This window comes from Carettochelys insculpta, chromosome 3, assembly GCF_033958435.1.
Source record: "Carettochelys insculpta isolate YL-2023 chromosome 3, ASM3395843v1, whole genome shotgun sequence".
In the NCBI taxonomy this organism is placed as follows: domain Eukaryota; kingdom Metazoa; phylum Chordata; order Testudines; family Carettochelyidae; genus Carettochelys; species Carettochelys insculpta.
In genome coordinates, this window is record NC_134139.1 from 133,330,392 (window position 1) to 133,349,142 (window position 18,751).

Genomic DNA, 18,751 nt, shown 5'->3' on the forward strand with positions numbered 1-18,751 from the left:
CTCTCTGAGCATTAACATCTGTGAACTCCAAGTGGTAAGGGAAAAGAACGCTGGCTAGCATGGTTTTGAAACAGGCTGAACAGGAGTCTAGGTGTCTCTCTTACCCACTAAGTTAAGGGGCAGATCGCAGACACTGGCACCAAATTTTCTTTGAGTATGCTCAGCCCCTACTTAACCCCAGGTTCTGCTCTGCCTCTCCCCCCCGTCCCCCGGCTTTATCCCCACCCTGCCACCTATTTTCTGTCTTGTTCCTACTGCTCCTCCGTCCAGTGCCTCTACACACTGAAGAACAGGAACAGCTGACTTGCAGTATTAGGAGGTGTTGGGAAGAGAGGGAGGAGTTGATTGGTGGGGATCTCTGACCGGCAGGAGTTGCGGGAGGAGGGGAGCTGGGTGGGAGGGAGGGAGAGGAGCTTGGCTGCTGGTGAGTGCTGAGCACCCACTAGTTTTTCCTCTGTGGAAGCTCCAGCCCCAGAGCACCCACAGAATTGACACCGATGGTGGAGATGCTTGTAGTCTTCAAATAAGAGTAAACAGTTATAAGAATGCAAAAGAGTGATGTAAACTTTAACTTGAATTTAATATTCTGAAGAAGTTGATACAAGCAGTAGATCTTTTATCATACATGCTTGACATTGAGGCAGTTGTATTGCTTGCTTGTGGAAAATAATAGAAGGAAAACCTTGCACGTGATATTCACCAATTTTGAGAAGATTTATGATCAGATTCTGAGAGGACTTATCAGGTAGTATTGAGAATGAAAAAGACATTCAAAGATTATATCAGACTCATCCAGGATATGTGTGGTATTGCTTTGTCCATAGATAGGGTAAGGAGAGAAACTAAATAGTTTCTAGTAAGTCAGAATCACTAAGCCCTTTGCTCAAATTGGTGCTCAGTGCATTATAGAAAGCATTCAAGGAGTGGTATCTAATGCATGATTTTTGCAGATAATACAGTGTGCATGGGTGAGAGGAAAAAGATTCAGAGAGGGAGAGAGGTTAATACTGCAAAAAAGGGAATGAAGATCAGCAGGAACAAAATAAAAGTATATGGTCTATAGATTCTATGACACCTTGCAAAAAGATAACAAGTTGGTAAGTTTGAAGGCCAGGCACTATCAAAGGTGCAGAATTTAAGGACTTAGGTGCACCTATGTAAGATAATGATGAACACAACAACATAAGAATGGCCATACTGAGTCAGACCAATGTTCCGTGTAGCCCAGCATCCTGTCTTCTGAAAGTGGCCAGTGCCAGGTGCTTCAGAGGGAACCAACAGAAAGGCAATTTATTAACCTGATCCATCCCATCACAGCTTCTGTCAGTGGGAGACTAGGAACACCTGGAGGGTAGGGTTGCATTTCTGACAGTGTTGGCTAATATCCATTGATGGACCTACCCTCCATGAACTTATCTACTTCTCTTTGAACTCAGTTCTAGTTTTGGCCTTCACAACATGCTAAGGCTGTTGACAGTACATTGTGTGAAGAAGTACTCCTTTTTTTTTTCAAACCTGTCCATGAATTTGATTGGGTTGAGATTTTTATTCTTGTGTTGCATGAAGGAGTAAACAACCTTTGTCTGCTTTCTCCACACCATTCATGACTTTTATAGACCTCTTTACCTTAGAGGTCTCTTTTCCAAACTAAAAAGTCCCAGTCTTCTTAATCTGTCATAGTATGGAAGCTGTTCCATATCTTTAAGCATTTTTGTTGCTCATTTCTCCATCTTACTCAGTTCTAGTATATCTTTTTTGAGATAGGGCAATTAGAACTATGCGCTAGGTGTGGGTGTGCCATGGATTTATATAGTAAGTTTTGAACAAGCAGATTAGGGGGAAGTGTAAAAGTAATACCTATTGTAGGAAAGCAGAAGGAGTCTGGCCCTAGATTATTTCAGTATGTGAAAAGAAGACTGGAAGAATGCATAGGAAACCAGGTATTAAACTTCAAAATGTAAGATCAGAGAAGGATTGGAAGACACCAACTAGATGGATGGGTCATACAAAATTATTTCATTAGGTGTGGAGTTTCTGAGGAATTTTTTCAAGATGGGCTAGAGTGGAGAAGGAGGAGTCAAAGAGCTGGCTCAGTATAGATGGGATAAAGGCTAGAAGAAAACTTCTGTGATTGATTGATTGGCAACTGGTTTCTGCAAAAATGGAGAGGGCCCTGGTATGATGTACCAGAAGACTAATATAAAGGAATTCATTGTTAATTTTATAGGAAAGATATGGTTAATTGTACTGCTACCAAATAATTGATCCATATATATTACAGTCGTGTGGTTGGTTGGTGGTATGATAATTTTAAGATTACTTCCATCTCCTCTTAATTAATTATTACTTTACAAATAAGAGATAGGAGATTAGAAGAAAATACAAAATTACAAACTCTGATGTCTGCCAAAGTACTACATTGCAAGAATGTTCACAACTCAGGGAAGAGAAATAAAAGCTGAAGTATATTGTGCACTTCCTCTAACTTCAGCCTGATGTCGTTTTTTAACTCACACTTTGAATATGGAAAATTAGTTTTAGATGAAAAGAAGAAGTGTCCACAGATGCTGTGTTGACAACACATGAGATTCTAACATACCTGGCAGCATTATTCCAACATCATAAACCCAACCTGTAAATGCAATTGACATAAAAAAGGGAGAAATTTAAAATGGTACAGATCTAGACCTTCTGAACATTTAATGAGTGGTGTTACCTGACAACTATTCCATAAGTGAATTACTATATTTTCCAATGAGTGATATTAAATTTCACTTCAGTCTTCAGTTATTGAGACACTTCCCCTACCCCCAAATTCGTGCTAATCAACAATTTATATGTAAGTATGAAGCGTTGCATGATTCTAAAGCAATTGTGTTTTAAGAAATAAAAACATAATGGATTTTTCTTTGACTAAGATTCATTCAGGATAGAGTAAGCTTCTGAATTTAAGGTATAAATTACAAGCTGCTGAGTTAAAAATTTTAAGTATTACTATTTGTTACCTTGATATTTAATGTAAATATTTTTATTATAAAAAGTATTGTTCATCAGTTGTTCCATCAGCAGATGGCATCCATATTTATACTTAATTCAACTTTATTTCAAAGGATCCTTTGGTAGTGAATCTCTCAAGCCCTGGACCATTGACTTCAGCCATGTTCTTGTTCCTTCACAGTATGAGAGAAGGTGGCAAAGGCCCTCTTTCTCCCAAAATTCTATTCAGCCAGCTGTGCCAAAAGTAAGTGCAGCCAATTCTTTTTTATTTTTCATAGAAAATTACAGACCATACAATCTTCGGTATTTAAAAATGTTAATGTATTGATTAATGTGGGCCAGACTAAAATGTAATCCCATAATTTTATGGTGGTCGTTATTTCAGGCTATGCTTGCTTTCAGTACTGTAGTATATTCTGCACTCCAGTTTATAACAACTCAGGTGACGCTGCTGCTACTTGGGAGACACATGATAGAGTCACTCATATTAAAGCCAGTAAGAATTGCATCTCACTGTGTGACTTTACCCTTTACCAGTGCTTTTTCAGCCCCTAAAAAAAAAAAAGGGATTTGGTGCTTAGCTGGCTGCCTGCCCCACCCTTGCCCCCAGCCAATGCTGCAGCTGCCAAAGTGGCCATACTCAGTAGCAGCAAGTACTGGCATGAAAAAAGCCCTGCTCCTTATAATCGCTAATATATTTCATACTTTCTAATATTCAGCACAATTTTTCAGTGTTTAATTTAATCTCATTCATTCTTAATTAAACCTCTTTTGACGATTCTAAACCATTATTTTCCCTCCTTGATGTTAAAACACTTAAAAAATTTTGTGCATAACTTGTATATCTCCTTTAGTTGGCATTTACCCAAATTATACATTCAATATTGGCTTGAACTCCAGTTGATTGCTATGAGCTTTTTAAAGAATAGGTGGTGGGTAGAAGCTAAGGAAAACGTCAGTGTAAAGAGAGTGAATTTTCAGGCTACTGGGAAAGCTATATATTAAGAATAAAATTAATGGGTAATGGCTAACCTGTGTCAAATGTATGTCTTCTTTTTAAAATGTTAAGCTTTTAAAAATGAATTCTGTGCTGTGATATTTTGCCTTGGCTTTGAACCAAAACTGAAAGGACCTACCAAGCGAGAACTTGAAGCACTATTGAGATGGCATATGGCTCCAGATTGGAAAGAATTTACAAGCCCTAAAGAAATGAATGTTTCTTAGGGTGGAAAATGTTTATGGTCTTGCTTTATAGGTGTGTTTAATTTTGGCACAGACACATATTTTTAGTACACCTGAAGCAGTGCTATAACAAATATTTAGAAATCATTAAATATTTAAAGGACTGCATGGTAAGTAAACGAATCTGTAGGTAATAATATAGCAGTGTAGTGCAATACAGTTGCAAGTCACATTTTAGAAAATATGAAGTTTGGCAATTTTATTGGTTATGAAATTATTGTACACCACTCAATGCTTTTGTGTTGCCACAGTGTTAGTGTAGTTACAGAGCTGTAATGAGCCCTCTACTGTTCTTGCATGCACAGTACACTAAAAAGAACTCTGAAATCCTCCACTATATGAAAGTTTTTATTTTGATCAGAAACCAGTACATGATTTGAAAAAATTATGAGCTTAAAACAAAACAAAAAACTTTGGGGTACTGACATATGGATGACCATGGCAATTGGCTTGTTTTGCTCTTAACTTATAGAATCCTGTAGAGTCACAGGTAGCTTTTCAACTGAAATAGGATTAGCCAATTCCAGTAAGCAGCCCTGTATTATTTTTCTGTGACACCCTCGCCCCACCCCCGCCCTGCACTATTCCGCTCTCAAAATTTGCATTCTAAAGTTGGGTTATGCCTGGTGTACTTTTTGTGGAACTTGATTTTCATTTTGGTTTCAACTGTAGATGAAATGGTCAGAAACACATTTTACTGGATTTTAGTTTAAAAAAAAATCTTGTCTACCACAGAGGCAGGCAAAATAAGACTTGCAGGCCAGAGCTGGCTCACCAGACGTTCTGATCTGGTCCACTAGGAAACTCTGGGCTGCCAAACATTCAGGTCCAGCTTGCTATGATACACTGGGCTGCCAGTGCCCTGTGGCCCAGTGGGACCTTTGGGCAGGCTCCCTGCCTGATGTGCCCACACGCACCCAGCCACCCACCCAGGAGGCTCAAAGCAGCTGGCTTCTAGGACCAGTTTGTGTGTTTCTGGTGGCACAGCTCTTGGAGAGAGTGCTGCTACCACCTCTCGCACCATTCTTACAGCTCCTGTTGGCTGGAAACTGGCTAATTGGAGCTGTCTGGGCCATGCTTGCAGGCATATGCAGCGTGTGGAGATGCACACATACATCCCACACAGAGATGCATATGTTAGCCCCAGCAGCCAGCTGCTTTGAGCAGTTTTGTAGGGGGCATGGCAGTCAGGGAACCTGCCTGAGGGTGTCACTCGGTTACTGGCTGGGAGCCACTTACAGTAAGCACCCACAGTCAAAACCTGCGTCTGGCACCCCATTCCTTCTTGCACTCCACCTCTTTGCCAACGGTCACAGCCCAAACCTTTTGCATCTTCTGCACCTGGTCGCAGCTCCCTCCCAGACTCTGCACCCCCTCCTATACCTCTCTCCTAGGTCTGAATCCTCTCCTGCACCTAAACCACCTTCCAGACTCTGTGCCCCCTCCTGCACCCCAGTCCCCTGCCTCAGGTCATAACCATCCTTCATTCAAACTCCCAGACCCCCACACACCCTCTTGCAATCCCAGTCCTCTACCCAGAGTTCCTTTCTGTACCCAACTTCCACTCCAGACCCTACTTTCCCTCCATTAGTGTAACAGAAAAGTCTAGCCCTTGTGGTTTTACTGAATTTTGATGGGTCCCCGTCACAAATTATTGCCCTCTTTAAGCTCTAAAAAACACATGGGATACTTTTGTACTTTATGAAAATAAAATGCAATATAATACAGGAATACAAAACTCTTAATAGAAATGTCTGGAAACAGCTGAGATTTTTTTTTTCTTAAGGAAAGGGATTGGAAGGAAAGTTACTAAATATGGCACCAACCACTGTTGTTCTGTATGTATTTGAGGGGTGAGAGGAAAAACAATAGCATGCAGTAAAGTGCTGAGGGATGAAACAAGCATTTTGGAGGAAGCAAGCTTCATACTGTGGGCCCTGCCTCAGCAGAAATGACCCCTTATAAACCTCAGACAACATGGAAACATTTTTAAATGACAACTGGTGTATTTGCACACTGGTTAGGTGGATAAATTCAAGGCTTCCAGTAGTGCAACACATCCATTAGTGCTAACATTTTTAAAAACTGGCAGTGCTGAATTTTAGATCAGTCCTGCACTTTACAGTGACAATGGAAAAAATGCGACTCTCATTAGCATTTTGATACCTGATCTCCTTTTTGTTACTCACAATGACAGCTGCTTACTTAGTAAAATTTTACTCTTATTGCTACTTTTTAACTCATGTGCACACACACATTGCCCTGTAGAACAAATGTGCTCTGAAACAGACTCTGGGTCTTTTCTGGCTCATGCGTCAATACTAGAACTGCCAGCCAAGTCCCTATTAGCAGGAAATTATATGTTCAGTTACACTTGGGCAGCCCCACTGAAATCAACAGATGGCTGCACAGGTATAACAGAGGACAGCATTTGGCTTGCAGAATCCTTTGTTACTGATGGTGATGCACAAATCAAAATGAAAACAGGCTGACATTCAGCAAACTCAGCTGAGTTTCCAAGTCTGGAATCTATGAAAAAATATCGTTAATTTATTTAAATATTTCCATAAAATATCAGTTCTATCTGGAATTATAAACACAGAGTTCTACCCTGGCATTTTAAACCTACTTCTTACTATTGCACTGCAATAAGAAAGTCAGTTTGCTACTTTAGAAATACCTGTGTAAAGAAAGTAGAGTAGGGTAATATAATTGTGATGGCCTTGTGAGAATTCCTTTTTGCTGCACGTTCTCAGTAAGCCGCCAAATAGGCACCCAGCTACTTAGAAGCCCTGCAAAAGGGATTTGGAACAAGGGAGCCTTGTATCCACAAATATGTTGCATTGCTATTGTTTGGTCCACAGGTTAAATTCTGGATAAACTGGAATAAATTCTGCAACTAAAAAAAGTCAACTTCACTTGTTTCACATAAATGTATATTTTAATTTATTTACTGTAATTCTGTAGTTTCTCCTCAAGAACAAAAGTATTCTGCACAGAATAAGAGCTTGAAGATAATGCTTACCTTTGTTTGAAAAACAAATGAGATTCTGGTGAACAAGGTTGTAGCATTTCCATTTAAGACTGATCAAAAAAGAAATTGTTTAGTACAGTAAATTATCATCCTTGTTGAAGCTTGTGTTAAGCATCCACTCAGTTCCCTTTTTGAGCTCTTACATTTTAGAGAGCCATTTAAAACTGAGGTTGACCACCAGGAGGTGCAGTGTGTGTCTGAACAATGCATTCTTTTAGTAACCCTACTACTACTTAACCATTGTACCCTGTGTGGAGCATAGGTCATCTACAAGTCTCCTCCACTTCACTCTGTCTTGGGACAGAACTTCTAGCGGGCTACAGGAGTACCCCAATTGTCCTTCAGTCTCACTACTAACCCAACTATTGTTCATTTATTAAAGATTATTGTCTAACTCTTTCTTTAATTCTTTTATATATTTTACAGTATATTTTAAAGAGAGGTAGTGGAACTGGAACAATTTCCCCTCTTGACTCCCCGCTGTCATGTGTGGCTGGGCTCCCTGCTTCCCTTTAGGTATGTGATGTATGTGGCTCAGTTCCCCATTTCCCTCAGAGCGTGTGTGTGTGTGCGTGCGCGCAGCTGTATGTGGCTGGACTCCCCACTTTCCTCTGGGGAGGTCTGTGCACATGGTACCTGCTTTAAAAATGCCTCCGTTAGTAACTGATGGATGTGGTACCATAGTTGCACACATCTGAACAAGCACGTATGACCTCAGTATTGGTGCACAAGACAAAACTCGCTCCACTCAGGGATGAAAAATCTTAGAGGGAACAGTGCCCCACATCCCAATCCATTGTCTTCTGAACCCTTGCCTCTCCGCCCTATACCTCTTCCCTCTGACCTGAACCCCTGCACTGCACCCAACACTTAAATTTCTTACAGGCACTGTTTTGTCACAGCGCCACCCCAACAAGGAAGGGGGATGGGTTGTAAAAGTACACTACTTGTGAGAAATTTGTTACTTTCACCCCTGGTTATGAATAAATTCAAAGGATTGGAAGGAGGTTCCAATCCAAGTGTTTCTGTAAGGATGTGAGAGTACGAACATCACCTCCGTGATATTCACTGAAGGTATTCAATGTTTGAGAGCCTCTGCTACCCTCAGAAATATTAAAAAGTAAACAGGAGCTACCATTCCTTACCAGTTGGAAGAGAAGGATCTACAGAAGACAGATAGCTATAAAATGTCTGGCTGCTTAGTGCAAGGATTTATTTTTTCTACACATTATCCAGGAGCAAAGGTGTTCTGGGAATAAGTCCTGGTGAGGAATCAACAGTTGTGCATTACAATGAACTGGATAAGATTACTAGGTATGGCCCAGACTGTTAAGGAAAGAGTCTCAGACAAGTGCAAAGTGGAACTAAATGGGAGAAGAGATGCCCCATCCTGGGATACTGTCATTCCCCCCGAGAATTGGAGAATTGGAAAAAATAGGAAAGTGTTACTGTAATTTAAACATTGTTTAGGCCTTTACAGTTTTTTTTTTTTTCTTGCCATCATGGAAAGGTCCCAGCAGGCGGTCATACTGTAGCTCTGCTGCTCTTACAGGGAAGTGTTCCTAGGTGAGAGAGCAAAGAATAGTCAGCAAGGGTTGAGAGGGAGAAGAGAGAAGAGTGAACTAGCTTTTTAATCAGTGTGGCTGGGGGCAAGCAGGGGGCAAGGATGGGGGCTCAGAAAAATAGTAGAGCCAGAGATGCAAAAATAAAGTGTCCAGCATTCCTCAGACACTTAGGCTGTGTCTACCCTACGAGATAAATTTGACTTTATTAAAATCAATTTTTAACTGTGTTTTATAAATTTGATTTTGAGCATCTTCATCTTCCTACAGGCTCCCCACAAGTTCAACTTAACGCTACCACACACGTCACCAAATATTGACTGTTGGAGCAGTGTATTGTGGGAACCTAACCCACAGTTCTGTGAGCCCCACAGCCTTCTGGGTATTTTCACTGGTGCAGCATGGAAAAAAATGACCCACAAGTGGCTTTCGGTCTCTGACATCTTCCTACATTTCATTTCCCTTATTCCCCTGCCGTATTAAACAAACATCCCTTTTTCCAGGAAGAATCTTGGTTGTATAAGTGATTTGCTCTTTCACGCACAAATCTAAACCACTGAGAAGAAGTTTCTTGCCCTCTTATGCAAAGACAACCCCCACAACAGCCTGGCTGCCACATAATGCGGCGGGACAGTGGCTGGTGCCAGGCAGCGCAGGAAAAAAATACCAAGTGTAGAGACAGAACCATGAACTCCGTGCTGGGGCTATTTGTAATGGGTACAACAAGAAGTCCGGTGGCACCTTACAGACTAAGAGATATTTTGGAGCATAAGCTTTCATGGGCAAAGACCCGCTTCATCAGATGCATGAATGGGGGTAGGGTTTCAGAGAAATATTTAAAGAATGGGGTCCCAGTAAAAGGGAGGGCCAGAGCTGGCACGGTCTATTCAGTCAAGGTAGAAATGGCCCATTATCAGTAGTATGTATCAAAAGAAGAAAAAACAGGTCAGATCAGACAGGGGAATGTGGCCCAGTATCAGAGTCTTATGTGGAGGTGTTAACACCCAAGGCAGAGAAGCTGCTTTTGTAAGGGGCCATCAACTCCCAGTCTCTGTTTAATCCTTGATTGATGGAGTCAAATTTGCAAATAAATTGCAGCTCAGAGATTTCTCTTTCCATTTGATTTTTGAAATTTCTTTGTTTCAGGACTGCTGCTTTTAAATCTGTTACTGAGTGTCCAGGGAGACTGAAGTGTTCCCCCACAGGCTTCTGTACATTACCGCTCCTGGTGTCTGATTTATGTCCATTTATTCTTTTCCGTAGAGACTGTCCAGTTTGGCCAATGTAAATTGCAGCGGGGCATTGCTGGCACATGATGGCATATATTATATTTGTAGATGTGCTGGTAAAGGAGCCCCTGATGGTATGGTTGATGTTAAGTCCTGCGATGATATCACTGGTGTAGATATGTGAACAAAGTTGGCAGCAAGGTTTGTTGCAGGGATTGGTTCTAGGTTCAGAGTTACTGTGTTGTGCTCTATAGTTGTTGGTGAGAATTTGTTTAAGGCTGGCAGATTGTGGGTAGGTGAGGACAGGTCTGCCTCCCAAGGTCTGTGAGAGTGAAGGATCGTTGTCCAAGACGAGTTGCAGATCACTGATGATGCGTTGGAGAGGCCTTAGGTGGGGGCTGTACTTGATGGCCAGTGGTGTTCTCTTGTTTTCCTTGCGAGGCCTCTCTTGTAGCAGGTGGCTTCTGGATACCTGTTTGGCTCTGTCAGTCTGTTTTCTCACTTCCTTAGGTGGGTATTGTAGTTTGAGGAAAGCTTGGTAAAGGTCTTGTAGATGTAACGGGTAGGTGCACTCACAGTGCTAATAGCACAAAAGAAAGACATTGCTCAGGCTTTCATACAAAAATGACCCCACAGCCATAGGCTTCCTGGTCCATGTGTGAAATTCATGGTCTTCCTGTTACCTAATTCCTGTGCACCGAAGAGCAGCAACCAGAGCAGAGCACTGAAGGGCAATGTGGATTACATAGGGGACACCTTTGGAGGCCAATAAATTTAATTTTAAGACATAGCATTTCCACACTAGCCTTTAATCGAACTTCTGAATTTGAGTTTGACGCTATACCAGTAACTGCCACTTTGTAATCTTGAGATTAGTGCTCACTGAATCGAGCGAATGGTATTTCAGTGAAGACAGTCGTGGCAATATTGAGTTAACGGTCTTAAATTCGAATTTATCTCGTAGTGTAGATGTAGCCTTTGGTAGAGAGGAGGCAGGAGCTAATCTTCTGCAGTAGCAGGGTTTGGGGGGGCACTGCCCTCCTTGCACCCCCCCAAATGATGCCTTTGCTTCAAGCTTGATTTCTCAAAAAGGAGAATGCCTTAGTTTTTTAAATTTTGAAATATGAAGACTATCAAGTTAATACTTGTTTCAGTTGGATGTCCTTGGCAAGAGAGAGACTGTATAGAAATGGTAGTTATTTGAACTTAACCTCTCCACCACCACAAAACTGAGAGGAAGAAGTAGTTAAGGTCTTTACTTTATTGGAAGCATGATAACAGAACTCGGAAGCTAGTATTATATTGTCAGGGTACTAAAAAATAACAGGAAAAAGCTGTAACTGAAATTAACTATACTGTGAATGTGTCCTAAATTTATAGCCAATGCTGTCTGAAAAAAACATAACAAAATGCATTAACAAAAATGAAGTTTTTTGCTTTTACATAATTTTATCTCATTTATAAGAAATGTATGCAATCAAACATTCTTCAGCAGGTTTGAATAGAATCATCCACTAATTGTTACTGAAAACATGCAACCTAACATACGCTCTTCTATTATGCATCAGTTGCAAAATTGAGTTCAGAGGTTTTCTTTATATTGAATTGCTTCCCTCAGTAACTGAAAATTAGAAAGAAAAATAGATCTGTTCATCTTTAACCTGAGAAAAGAACATTTGTTGAATTGTAGCTGAATTGTGAATGGTTTCTTGAAGGTATAAGCCCAAATAACTTCTCATGAGGGCCAGGAGGGACACTGAAGAAGAAATGCTACATTGAAACAATACCCTGGGTTCATGGTGTGGTGACCCTGGTGCACTGTCATCTAGGAAAGTGAGGGTATGTCTGTACTTGGGGCTGGGGGGTGGGTCGGTGTACCACGATTGATCTTCTGGAGATCAATTTTTGCTGCATATGTGAGGACAGAGCAAAACTGATGTCACTAGGCTTGGCTGTCAACCCTGGTATTCCACGCTGTCATGATGAGTAAGGGACATCAGCGCAAGCCTGAAGAGCCCTGATCTACACGAGGGAAGAAAGTGGATCCTGATATGTTGATGCTGGCTATGCAAAAGGCGTGTCTGGAATTGCATATCTGGGATCAACTTTGATACCTTTTTATATACCAGGCTTGAGAGAAGAATTATCAGCCCTGGGAGTTAGCTTAGTAGTTATGTGGGATGAGATTATCTCTTAGTCTCTATCTACACTAGGGTAAAAAGTTGATTTCCAATACGCAATTCTAGCTACACTAGTAGCATAGCTAGAATCGATGTATCAAAATCTACTTTTTACCCTGTGTTGATAAGAGCTTTGCAGGCTCACGCCGACATCCTTTTCTCCACGCAATAGTACCAGGTCGACAGCTGAGCCCAGAGAGGTTCGTTTTTCTGCGTCTTAACACGTCGCAAACGCAAACTCTGGAAGATCGACCGTGCAACTGTCAATCGGCTGGTAAGTATAGATTCACCCTTAATTCTTACATAAGTGAATCTATAGAAATTGAAGGATTTGGAGTGCTTCAGCAAAGATTTTAAAGATTTTAAAATGTGTTTTCCCCTACCCTTCACCATAGCTCAGTGTCTCATTTGTTGACCTAGTAATGGATCTTTCTTCACCGCGGGAAGTATACTATGCCTTCAGTGATTGCCTTAACTCAGTTTTAACTTGACTAGTTGTCTGTGGATTGCACGATGATTGTGAAGGTAGAGGTCTGTGGGTGAGCCATGTGTTTTGTCATAATCCTCCAGAATGTAAATATGCTTTGCATAATGGTCACTTGCAAACCACTGATACAATTTACCAACAACTGTAGTGACTTCTTTATCACTGGTAACTTTAAAACAAGACAAGATATTTTCCTAAGTTATGTGCTCTAGGGTTTATTTTGGTCTGTGATGAATAGTTCACATCAGATTCCTCTAGCCTTGGAATCTGTGAACATGTAGTAAAATGGCAAATTTGTGAGTGTAAGGAGGTGAAATACTAATGCCCTCTCTAACTCATGATAAATTTTCCTATGTGGTAGGACTACTACAAGACTTCTACTTTTTGACTAGAAAATATGCTGTTCTCTAATAAAATTATTTTCATGTGTGATGTAAGGCTGGTTCCTCAAAAATAAATAGTCTTCTCTGGTGTTGATATAGGTCAAATGTTAAATATAGATAGGAATTAAATTGATATTAATGTAAGTATTTGATATACTCCTCTCTGGGAGAACTAGCAACACTACTGGTGTAAGATATGAGAGGCATAGCTATAATTAAACATCTGATTCTAGCAGCCCATTTAGAGTTTGGTGCTAGAGGCTCAGTTTTCAAATGGAATGCTCAGCTTTAATTCTTCACGTTCATATAGGGTCTGAGGCACCCAAATCCTTGCTTAGATGTCAGGTGCCACTTTAAATACTCAAATGCAGCAATAGGTACCGTAGCTGTTAGAAAATAACACTTCTGAATTCTCGTTTCCATTTATGGCTAGATGTGCTTAGTGAAAGAGGATTCAAGAGGCTAAGGGGGAAAGAAGAATAAGGGAAGAGTTGAGGGAGAGAAGAGTCAGGAATGAACAGATGAGGATGGAAATGGGACACATAGAGAGCCGAAATAAAGAACTGGTACCATTTATCAGTCCACGACAAGAAGTTCTGACTCTTAAAAAATAAAATTAAATTTCATCCAGGAAGTCAGGAGTGAAAGGAATGACTCTTTAAAAACAGTGAGCTCTGTCGTAAAGGTCTAGCTATGCCATTGAGCACCTTCACCCTTTTATGTTTTTATCTCCTACATGTTGTACCTCTCTGGTCAAGCACCCGCAGGACCTGACTGGCCCTAAAAGAGGGAATTTGCTGGGTTGGGGGGCAGGTCTTTCCTGAGAGGGCCATGCCACCAGACCACTGCCTGCTCCCTGTTCCCAGGTTACCTGTGGGGGGTGCCGCTCTTGGGAAGACTCGCAGTTGCTGGTGGGGCTGCCTGACCCTGGCTGGGCTCCTGCTGGTGCTCCCTACCCCAGCAGAGCTCCACTCCATCCCTCCAGCCAGACCAGCTCTGGGCAGGTAGGGCTCTCTGGTCCAGGCACTCTCTTGTCCAGCAACATCCATGGCCCTGCTGGACCATGGATGTTGCCAGATGAGAGAGTGGCAGAGGACAGTTTCAACCTGTATATATTTTAGAGAGTTTGTGTGTCTGTCTATCTGTAAGTGTATTTGTTTGGCAGCTCATCCTGAACAGTAAAAGCCAGGACCACTATATTTGGTATGCAGGTCCCTCTCTTAGCTTAAAGCAAGGTAAGGGTTTGGTTGTGTGAGAACAGTAGATATGCCTGGATTCTGATTGTTTCTCATCAAATGGAAAGGAGAGAGCTCTGATAGAAGGGACAATTATGTTCCAGAATGACCACAGGCGTGTGGGTGGGTGGGGGTGGGGGGAGGCAAGTGTGCCAGCCCCGGGGAGCAGCCACCAGCCAGTCAGTGTGGCCCCCTAACAGTAGCAGTGACTAGTGACTGAACAGCGCATGCCTCACCATCCTGGCCAGGCGCGGGGAGCACCCCACACCTATCCCAACCCCTGTTCTGACTCCTGCACCCTGCCCTAAGCCCCACCCTCAACAATCTCAGCTCTCTGCTCATCTCCAGGTAAATCTTTTATCTAGTTCAGTATATAAAGAGGTAATTTGTGGTCATTTATAATAAAACAATATAAAGCAGTAGTGTTAATTTGGGGGGAATGGTGGTGGTGGTGGGTCGATCGGTAGCAGAAGGGAGGGGGCAGAGAGGAATGGAGGTTTCTTTCCATAGCAACTGTTTAGCGTCTGGTACTAATTCATCCACTGTTAATTTTGTTAGTGTTGCAGCTGTCAGACGTTTTGCTAGGACAGATTGTGTGCATAGCTACAGGGCTCTTCTGTTTGTTTTCCACGATTCTGAATATTAGTGCTGCAGACTTTTGACTTATCTAGAGACTTAGTGACTGACAAAACATTTATATATTAAGAGAACCAAAATATTTCTTGTATTTCGTATGGCTGAACAATTTTCAGTGGAAGAAACTTCAGTTACTTTCTTTAGATTTGTGCACTTGGTTAACATGAGAGTACTTTAGTGATTAACATCAATGGGTATTTTCAAGTATCAGGAAAAACTATTCTGTACTTTCTGTAACATATAACTAATTGTTTTGCTGCATGAATGTTTCTAAACAATATTTCATTGCTGGTCTCCAGAATGACATGGAACAAGGTACTTCTGGTGAAGATTTCTCCCTTCTTCCTTCCTTCCTTCCTTCCCCAGTGTAGGGATTCATAGGGAGGGATTCCCTGGGGATGTGATAATTTCTGGTTGCAGGCACTTACGTGAACTGAGCTTTTTTGAGACAAACCGTACAGAAGGCTTGGAACTTTCCACCATTATCATGGCTGCTGAGAGAAATGATGTGTATGGAAAAGTGAGGGAATGCTGCAGGTACTTCTTGGAATGAAAGAAACGGAAACCATTTTTCTTAGTCAGTTTGGCACTTTGTTATAGAAGAAGGATTGAGGATTTTCCATTTTTTTTTTTAATGGAAAAAGTTCCTAGGTTTCACTGCACACCTTACTTCAATAAAACAAGCAAAACCCCTCCCCCAGCATCAGACTGTGGCACAGGGGTGGGCAAGATAGGGTCCAAGCTTTTCCATCTAGCCCATGGCTGCAGCAGGGGGCAAGCTTTGGGTGCTATCCCATCCCCCGCAAAATCTCTCAGCTCCCGTTGCCAGAGTGTGGGTTGCTGGCTGGCAAGGAAGCCTGTGTGAGAGTGCTGATGGCCAGGAGCTGCTGCCAGAGCTCACTTCTGGCACCACACCCCAACTCCGTCACAGACTCTGCACCCATGCCTGCACCTCTCTCTCCCCCAGAACCAGAATCCTCTCCTGCACCCATCCCCCTGCCCCAGGTCACAACCCTTCCTTCACTCCCTCTCAGACCCTACATTCCATCCTGCACCCCAGACCCCTACTTGGAGCTCTCTTTTGCACCCAGCTTCCACCCCATACTCTGCATGCCCTCCTCAGAAAAGTGCAGCCCTTTACCACTCACCAGAACTTTTTAGTGCCCCTCCCCCATCAATATTTATTGCCCACCCCTGCTGTAGGGGCTGCCTCTTTCCTGACTAACCTGGGAGTTTCTAGAGGATTTTCATGACAGTCTCTGTGACTTGCATATTTCTCTGTAGCTCTGTGGTGGAGAATAGGAGGCATACCATCCTGACCTCTTTCTCCCATATTGATGACGTGAAACCAAATATTTTGGTGTTGTGGAGCCCCTTTGATCTCTTCCAGAACAAGTAGCGTACCACTGTTATTTAGTCTAATTTAAGAACATTGTGAGGGGCTTCAGGGAAATGAACAAAGATAGGTGAAGTGTCAGCACAAACATGGATGGAATTAATTGCTCACAAAGTACAAGGGCTTGCATGATGCCAGGAATAATCTGCAGTATTCATATGGGTTCCTGGGTTCTAAATTAACTGTAACATATTCAGACTGTTACAGCTAAATACAAGGTGGAGCAGGTTATTTAGCATAAGCAGTTAATGCCTATTTCACTGAACCATTCAAGGTGAAATGTCCTCTGAACACCTCTCCAGTCCTACAGGGAAAAGGAATTAAGGGGTGGGGGTGGAAAAGACACCTGGGTGAGGTTTGCTGTGGGTTATTGATTTTTTTTTTTTTGTAATAAACTGTAAATCCAGTGGGTCTGTTCGATTTATGAATTTAGTGTCAAGCAAAGTTATTAATTTAATCTGTTCCAGTTTGTGTTTAACTGTGATGCTCTGAGTACATTTCCCAGACCTGAAGAATTCTGTGTAAGCTTGAAAGCTTGTCACACCAGCGGAGGTTGGGACTATGTAAGATATTACCTCACCAACCTAGCCTCACTAATATCTTGGCACTGACAGGGGCTGCAACACCAGTGCATACAAAAAAAATATACAGCACAAATAGAAAGGATCCAGGAAAAATATATATAAATATATTTAGAGGCAGACACATTTCCATGGGAGGAGAGGATCTTTAAATGTTTCATCATTGTTTCCTATTATTCACGAAGAAATCACAGCATAGAAGGTTTTCTTGTGGCTTTTAAACAAACCAGGATAATTTATTGCCTCTGTATAGCATGACTGGATGACTTTATTACAGTAGTTGTTTTTTTTTAAGTGTTGCTTAATTCTGATTCTAATACAGGAAGTCTTAATACCAAATTCCTACAAAGAATATTAAACTTTAAAATAACTGACTTTATAGTTGCGGTACAGACTTTTAACTAGTACTGCATGATTTTTATTTTTAAAATAGTCACATTCCAACTGGTAGATAATTCTTAGGAACATGTTCCTGAGATGTGCAAGAGATAAATGCTCAGTTCAAGATCAGCAATGGAATGATCAGCTCAAATAATAAGTACACAGCTGTCACAGTTGTCCTTCACTTCTTATGACCATTAGCAGGAGTTCAACCTGTTCTGTCATTATACTGCTGACACTGTACAACAGGTTGTAGCGCATTGGCACTGGCTTCCATATGTCGGCACATCTGTGAGCGGTCAACTCAACCAACCATCTTAGAGTCCTCCACTTTTGCCAAGGATCTTGCTTGAAGCATATTTTCAAGGAGACAAGAACACATCTTTTAGTTGTCAGATTTCCATGAATCAGTGTGGACTGATTCTTTTACTCCCAAATTTTGATTAAAGATAGTAGTTTTTTTGTACAGTATATATCCTGTGTTATTGTGTTTCACCTTTTTATATTCTTCTGCCCGTGCCCCACATTCTGCCAACAGAAACAGCAGAGCTACTAATCCTAAGCATTTTTCCAGAATTAACTGTAAATCAACTATGGCATTATGCAGCATGTTACAGGCATGGGTGCCCAATTGTTCATATATTAATCAGTGTGTTAACAATGACATCACTTGTTAGTCAAAGTGAACCAACCAAGCCTTGCTTACCACCTTTTTAAAAATATTTTCCTTCCACTTCATTTTTAAAATGATACGTTCCAATCCTCATTTCTTTCCATAATATAGCATGTAATTGTTACTTCTTTCAGTTAACCATTTTAGTTAAAGTGAAGATCTTAAAAATGCAGTAAAGGCTAAAGCAAAGCACATTTAAAAACAACTCCATTTAGCCCTGATAGTTGTCTCCCCCATGGCAATAAAACTCTAAAACAAAAGGTGTCTTAATGATTGCTGCTGAATAGGAACTATCAGTATCTAGTTGATTGTACGTTTTCTGTGTAGAACACAAAATAAAACTGTTCTCCTTGGAATTTTTTACTGACTTACTTTTGATAGTATTATTTCCCATTAATTAACATATACTACACATCCATTAATGATAATGAAAGATGTATCCAATTATCCTTGAATTGCATTACTAATCAGTCTCTGGTTTTTGTGAATTGTTCTTATCCTGTATAAAAACAAGTTATAGTGTTGCCATTGAAATTTTGACTGTGGGAAAATATCTTCAGCTGTTTCTCTCCTCTCCCTAATTCTCTCCCCTGTGAGGGACTAGTGTGCACAGATATGGGAAGATATCTGCTGAATATATTGACAGATTTTGAGTGTTTCAAAACAACATGGAGTTGTGTGCAACAATACTGAAAATCACATCTGTGTGGCAAAACCCAGCCGTGCTCTGGCTAA

At 41.3% G+C, this 18,751-nt stretch overlaps 1 protein-coding gene across 7 annotated transcripts in view; it reads left to right on the plus strand.

Moving 5' to 3' along the window:
• Nucleotides 1-18,751, plus strand: part of USP45 (ubiquitin specific peptidase 45) — a 94,480-nt gene that overhangs the window by 38,637 nt on the left and 37,092 nt on the right. For 5 of the 7 annotated variants that reach the window (XM_074990832.1, XM_074990831.1, XM_074990833.1 and 2 more), the window contains one exon: nucleotides 3,111-3,241. In XM_074990832.1, coding sequence (XP_074846933.1) covers nucleotides 3,111-3,241 — 131 coding nt within the window. Of the gene's footprint in view, nucleotides 1-3,110; nucleotides 3,246-12,499; nucleotides 12,519-18,751 lie in introns of those variants that run through there. The other 2 variants (XM_074990839.1, XM_074990836.1) reach the window with 2 other exon arrangements.